General features: G+C 40.9%; 2 protein-coding genes across 2 annotated transcripts; both read left to right on the top strand.

The window, feature by feature from the left end:
• Positions 1-519: 519 nt before the first annotated feature.
• On the top strand, positions 520-2,017 carry LOC136813595 (uncharacterized). Its single transcript, XM_067070095.1, has 2 exons — positions 520-591; positions 900-2,017. Exon 2 carries the CDS (start codon positions 1,049-1,051, stop codon positions 2,015-2,017), a length of 969 nt encoding a protein of 322 aa, XP_066926196.1. The 5' UTR covers positions 520-591; positions 900-1,048.
• Positions 2,018-2,076: 59 nt separating this feature from the next.
• LOC136813594 (uncharacterized) lies at positions 2,077-7,449 on the top strand. Its single transcript, XM_067070094.1, has one exon. It carries the CDS (start codon positions 2,077-2,079, stop codon positions 7,447-7,449), a length of 5,373 nt encoding a protein of 1,790 aa, XP_066926195.1.

The raw sequence follows: 7,449 nt of genomic DNA, 5'->3' as shown, positions 1-7,449 counted from the left end.
AGAGATTAGGCCATTTGGGATGCATCATGATCTGTTCAGTTTTAGTGTTGGGTTACTACGTAACCTTGACAAGTCAATACAGTAGTCAGTTACTTAGATTCATTCCCTAGGTCAAGGATCCAGTTAGATCTGGATTAGGTTCAGGACACTGTAGTCCCAACAGTGTTAAGGTTCGCCAGGGCAACCTCCCTGTTATCAACCTCCGCCATCAAAACGGGGCTATGTAAGATAAATTCAATATATTTTCTCAGAATTTTCATTTTATATTATAATTTTCATATTTCGTAGGTTTGGTAGCTTTGTTTACATTTTAAGTTAGCATATTTGTTTTGATTTTGACATGATGACATCATCACTTTTTGGTGCACATTTGGTGACTTTTCACACCAGACCACAGTCATGCCTCACTTTTTTGACCACCCACTTTTTGAGCATAGTCAGTTGACATCTGACATTGGTCAAGTCAGGATGTCACTACTCAAACATTAAATTTTGATTTACATGTCAAAGAACTCTTTTGAATGTTCACTCAGCTATCAGTATAGCCATATTTGATTCACTCACTCTCAGCAAGATTCCATATGGCAGCTGGTAAGCTTTCTTGTTTGCTTTTGCTTCTCATTCCTTTCGTTTTCATCCAGGTGTGTCTTTGCCTCAAGTCACTTTAGGTTTAGGTCAGCACATGGTCCTGGCGGCCATCTTGGATTTTTTCATTTTTTAGTTTTTAGTTACTCAAACTTTTTCAATTTCAATTATTCAATCAAGCCTTATTTTTTCAATTACTTTTTGCTTAATCAATCAATATGAACTCAATACTTAGTCAATTTTTCATACTTAGTCATTTTCACGCATTGTCATATTTTCAGTTTATTTATTAGTCATTCAATTTTGTATTTCAGTTTGAACGCTACGCTCAAGAATCAGTAAAAGTTACAAATCGTTGCTTTGTCAACTCACATATTATCTTGCCAAACTTCAATTCGACCACATTCAAACAGATATCATATTCAAACCGACTTCTGTTCACCGCATGTATCACTGACGTTCCATGACAGACCGCCCAAGACGCAATATCCAGCGATTCGACTTTGCGATTTACGGATCAGACGGTCGAAAGGTACCACCACCACTTGATGATAACATGTCCAGTCAGTCACAAAGTACATCAGACCAAACTATCAAGATGGAGCAACCTCCAGACAGAGATAGATTATCTACACCTCATTCAGTCGAAACCGACCAACAATTACTTACTACAACCGATTTAAACGCATCTCAAGAGGATGAATCTCCTGATTCTGCGTCTCAAGCGTCTGCAACTCCTGATGAGACAAAAGACCTCCCCAAGGAACAACTACCGGCAGCGGACCCATCAACTCCAGCTAGACGGATCAAACCATTGATGGAGACACCACCGTCTGCCATGAGAGACATCAAACTTCAACTCAATCAAGTATACATACTACAATCTGATATTGAACTTTGTTTGGATGAGGTAACTGACTTGATTGATGAACACTCAATCCATAATGCTTCAATCAAAGACACTGAAAGTATCCTTACCGAACTGAAAGAGCTACGAAAGGGACTCCGTGCAAATGTCAAAACTTTCTCGAAATTAGCTCCCGACGAGTATAAATCGATTCAGCCGAGTATCCAAAATGTATTCGATCTCATCAAAGACTTCATTGTAGCAGCAAAAAGTCACATCGACGAGGCCAACGCCACACTCTCAAACACTGTTGTTGAATCAACCAATTTTAAAAACGAACTAGAAGCAATGATGTTCTCCGCAAATGATATTGTAGATCATATTAGTGAACTAAAATTGTCTCTTGATATTGACATCACCAAATATGATGACTCAGAACTTTTACAATGTAAAACTGAATTACCGATCTTCGACAAAAAGTTATCCACCATTGCTGACAGGTATGAGAGACTCATTAAATTTCCTGTTATGAACATCGAACTTTCAAAATTAATTGCAAATATTGGTGTATCTTACAAAGTGTAAAAGCCAAGAAGTCTTCAATAGCTTCAAAGATCAAATCAGCAATCGAATCGAGAGAAGTAATGAAATTCAAATCTTTCGACGAAGCCAAACTCGGAATCGACTTGCAAAAATTCTCTGGTTACGATTCCAACACAGACATTTACACCTTCAGATCCGACTTTGAGAAGATCAACTTGCGCAACACTCCAAAACTTCTACTTGCAGATCTTCTTATCAACAATTACCTATCTGAACCTGCACTGTCGCTGGTCAAGGGTATGACAGACATCAACTTGATTTGGAAACGACTCATCCACGCGTACGGCAACACAAAGGTTCTACTCACCAAGAAACTCAAGGAACTTAAAAGCCTCGACTCTGTCTCCAAATCTAAGGATCCAACAAAGATTATGTCGTTCATCACTCAACTTATCAACACCATCAAGGACTTGGTCAGCTTGGCCAAGACTCACGATATAGAAAACAACCTCTATTTTGGTGATGGCTTGAACAACATCTACGCTCTACTCGGTGACGCAAGATGCACACGATGGTTTTCCTCAGTCTGCGACCTCGACCTGAATGAAAAACAACAATGGAGTCATCTCATCGACTTCCTCGAAAAGGAGGTCAAAGTCCAACAACAACGCGCATTGGTCAATCTTCAAGAGGACAAGCCACCAAAGAAACCATCTCTTCCACGAGGGAGTGGAGGATATCACACACCATCACCAAATCCTCCACCATCAACTGGACCATCAACTGGACCATCAACTGGACCATCAACTGGACCATCAACTGGACCATCAACTGGACCATCAACTGGATCATCTCAATCAAAATGCTACTTCTGTGATGGCAATTGTAAAGACCAACACGTGCCAACCAAGGGGCCAGGAGGTTCCATGGTGATCCAATACTTTGCTTGTAAAGATTTCACAGACAAAACTCCAGCTGAACGGTTATCAACACTTTGGAAGAAAGGACTTTGTCACCAATGCCTCCTACCAGGGGCAAAACGTCAAGACTTGAAGCATAAGAACGGTCAATGCCAACATGACTTCATATGCAAACATCCATCTCATCAGCAATATACCGTGAAACACCATGTGCTTGTATGTGAGGAGCACAAAGCAACACAAGAAAACGAAGAGCTTCTCAACAAGTTCAAATCCAGATTCATTAACCGGAATCCTTCACTACAAAGCTTCTCACGTGACATTCAACTATCATTCTTCACAGCCAATGGCGCCGAGCAGCCAAGCGTGGTTGGTATTTATCTACTTCAACAAATCACTGTCAACAATCAAACCTTTACCATCTTCTTCGACAATGGCTGCAGCGATTTTGTAATCACGAAAGATGCTGTCGAAAGACTTGGACAACATGCAACCAAGGTTGGTGATGGAAGCTTTCAGATCAGTGGTATCGGAGGAGCAACAACATCGTCAAACCATGGCGTCTACACAGTCAACATCCCACTTGCAAATGGTCAGCTCGCAACAATGACAGGAGTTTGTCTCGACAAACTGACACAAACGTTCCCTACGTATCAACTTGGCGAAGCGGAATCAACAATTCGTCAAGCATTCCATGAAAATCCATCATACCTACCCAGACTTCCAAAATCAGTTGGAGGTGATGTTGACATGATGATAGGTATGGAGTATTTTAAATTTCACCCACACATCATCTTCAGACTGGCAAATGGTCTATCAATCTTTGAATCCGTCTTCAAGGGTGCTGACGGTAGTCTCGGCATCATTGGGGGACCACATCAGTCATTTGCTGAAAGTCACAAACAACATTTTGGGCAATTCAACACCTCGACATTCAAATCAAATCTCAGTTACCAATCATTGGTCGCCTTTGATACGTCATGCTTCCATATCAACTCAATGAAGAACTTTGAAGCTTCAGAGAACGTTGGATCAGAAATTACTTACAGATGTGTCACGTGTCGTGATTGCAAGGCATGTAAGAGCCATATCGAAGACATCAGCATCAAAGAGGAAGTGGAGCAAGATCTTATCAAGAAATCCATCACTATCAATACAGAATCAAAAGTTGTTACCGCCAAACTGCCGTTCATCCACGAGCCATCAATCAAGCTATCGTCAAACGAAGACAAAGCGCTCAAAATTTACTATCAACAACTTCGAAAGCTAAACAAGGCAGAAAACTTAACCGACAAACAAGACATCATCCTATCCGAAAAGAAGATGCAAGACCTTGGGTATGTAGATTATGTCGAAAATCTCCCAGAATCAGTCCAACAATCATTGTCAAATCAACTTCATCACTTCATACCTTGGAGAGCAGTATGGAAACCAAACTCTGTCAGCACTCCTTGTCGAGTTGTGTTTGACGCATCAAGTCCAACTCCAACTGGCAATTCACTGAATGACATCTTAGCAAAGGGCATCAACAGTTTGAACCGATTACAAGACATTGCTCTTCGCTGGAGGATCCATGCTTCCGCATTCACAACAGATGTTCGCAAAATGTATAACACGATTCGATTGGATGTTAGCCACTGGCAATATCAACGCTACTTATGGCAAGAAAATTTATCCTTTGACGAACGTCCAAAACAAAAAGTAATCAAGACCTTAATATATGGAGTAAGATCAAGCGGCAACCAAGCGGAATATGCACTCCGAGAAGTCGCAAAATTATCATCCAACCAGTTTCCAGAAGCTGCTGAAATTGTTCACAATGATATGTATGTGGATGATTGTGTCAGCGGTGAGTCGTCCAAGAAACTCGCCATTCAGCGTACACAGGAATTGGAAACAATCAGCAACGGAGGAGGGTTCATGCTCAAAGGAGTTGTCATTTCAGGTGAAGACCCACCAACATCAATGAGTGACGATGGCAGCTCAGTCTTTGTGGCTGGTATGAAATGGTGGCCCAAGGAAGATCAGCTATCCATCCATATTCCTCCAATGAATTTCTCAGCCAAGAAGAGGGGTAAGAAATCAACATTACGTCTCAATCAGATTCCAGACAAGCTCACCCGAAGGCATTGTGTATCACGCACCGGTGAAGTCTTTGATCTACTCGGATTACTCTGTCCAATCACTGCATCACTGAAGCTTGACTTACACCAACTCGTCACAAGAAAGCTGGATTGGGATGATCAAATCCCAGACGACCTTCATCCACTTTGGATCAGTAACTTTGAGATGATGGAAGAGCTCAACTCACTCAGATTCAACAGAACCATCGTCCCAGAAGATGCAACAAACCTCGATCTCACCACTGTTGACTTCGCTGATGCTAGCAAATCTTTGATATGTGTATCTATCTACGCTCGTTTCAAAAGGCGATGTGGTTCATACTCAAGTCAATTGGTTTTCTCTCGTTCCAAATTGGTACCAGAAGGAACCTCTCAACCACGTGCTGAACTGCTTGCAGCCCTACTCAATGCACACACAAGTGAAATTGTTAGAAGATCCTTCAAAAAATGGCACCAATCATCAACAAAGCTGACTGACAGTCAAATCACACTCTACTGGATCAGCAATGAAACCAAATCACTGAAGCAATATGTTCGTAGCCGTGTCATTGAGATCCTCAGATTCACCAACCGAAATGATTGGTACCACATCAAAGGTGAAGATATGCTTGCAGATATCGGCACAAGACGAGGCACTTCAATCAATGAGATCAACAACAAATCAGAATGGTTTAATGGATCAGCTTTCCTCTCGCTAGAGCTGGACAAAATGCCAATCAAAACTGTATCAGAAATCAAGATGACAGCAGCTGAAGAGAAGGAGGCACAACTTGAAACATACAACATCTCGACTGCAACTTCATACGTCGTTTATTCACCTACTTCTTCATCAAAGATTGCCGAAGAGGTTCAAATCAGGCTACAATTCAGCAATTACATCATCAATCCAAACAAGTATCGTTTCAACAAAGTCGTACGTATTCTAGCACTGATGATCAAATTCATACATCAACTCAGATTGTCTCACAAAGGATTCATAAAATTTCACTCCAACTCAAGTCTGAAGGACGTTCTACCAACAGAAGAAGAGATCAGACAAGCCAAGCTTTACTTCTTCAAAAAATCAACAGAAGAATTGAAACACTTCACCAGTTCAAAAAAGTTTCAAGATATCTCCCACGAAAAGGATGGTATCATCTACCATACAGAACGAGTACTCAACATGAATGACACCACCATCGTTGGTCGATTCAATCAAAGCATCAAGGATCTCACTTCAACATCATTTGTCGTTCCAATGTTGGAAAAGTTTTCACCAGTTGGAATCGCCATCATCAATGAGGTTCATTGGAATCATCCTTCCGCAAATCATTCTGGTGTCGAAACATCACTTCGATACGTCAATAAAGAAGCATACATCCTCGAAGGACGATCAATTGTCAAACTTATCAGAAAGTTATGTCAACGTTGTCGTTATATTCTCAAAAAGACGCTTGACGTTGTCATGGGACCTGTTTCAAAACACGTTCTCAACATTGCACCACCCTTCTACACCACACAAGTGGATTTATGTGGACCCTTCGATTGTTACTCGCATCACCATAAAAGAACCACCATCAAAATTTGGTTTCTGGTATTCTGCTGCTCCACAACTACAACAACGAGTATCAAAATCATGGAAGATTACAGCACCCAATCATTCGTCCAATCGTTCATTCGCTTCTCATGCGACGTTGGATATCCCAAAACGCTTCTTATTGATGCTGGTAGTCAATTGATATGTGGCTGCGAAAACATGAAGTTCGACTTCCATGATGCCAAGTATCAGCTTCACACCAATCAGTCTGTTGACTTCAAGGTTTGCCCGGTTGGTGGACACAACGAGCACGGAAGAGTGGAAAGAAAAATCAAGGAGATCAAGTTGTCACTCGAAAAGATATTCGTCAAGAGCAAGCTGTCAATTATGCAATGGGAGACAGTTGCTGCATCAATCAGCAATAGCATCAACGACATGCCAATTGTCATTGGCAGCACAACCTCAGATCTTGAAAACCTTGACATCATCACTCCAAACCGTCTCAAACTTGGTAGAAACAACGCAAGGAGCCCTACTGAGCCACTACTAATCGAGTCAAATCCAAGCAAAATCATTGACGACAATCGTAAAATCTTTCAGTCATGGTTCGAGAACTGGTTACTTTCGCACGTGCCCAAACTGATTAATCAGCAAAAATGGTTTCGAACGGATGACGCTCTCAACGTTGGAGATATTGTTTTGTTCTTAAAGAACGATTCTGTTCTTTGTTCGACTTATCAGTATGGTATGGTTTCAGAATTGGAAATGTCGAATGATGGTATTGTTAGACGTGTAATTGTTAAGTACAAAAACTCAAATGAAAAGGTATTTCGTGAAACGAAACGCTCAATTAGAACTTTGATTGTGATCAATAGATCCAATGAAATGAACTTTATTAATGAAATTCAAAACTAA

This window comes from Clytia hemisphaerica, unplaced genomic scaffold, assembly GCF_902728285.1.
Source record: "Clytia hemisphaerica strain Z4C2 unplaced genomic scaffold, Clytia hemisphaerica genome assembly, whole genome shotgun sequence".
Lineage (NCBI taxonomy): Eukaryota > Metazoa > Cnidaria > Hydrozoa > Leptothecata > Clytiidae > Clytia > Clytia hemisphaerica.
Note: the sequence above shows the minus strand (reverse complement) of the source record. Positions and strands in the feature narration are given on the sequence as shown.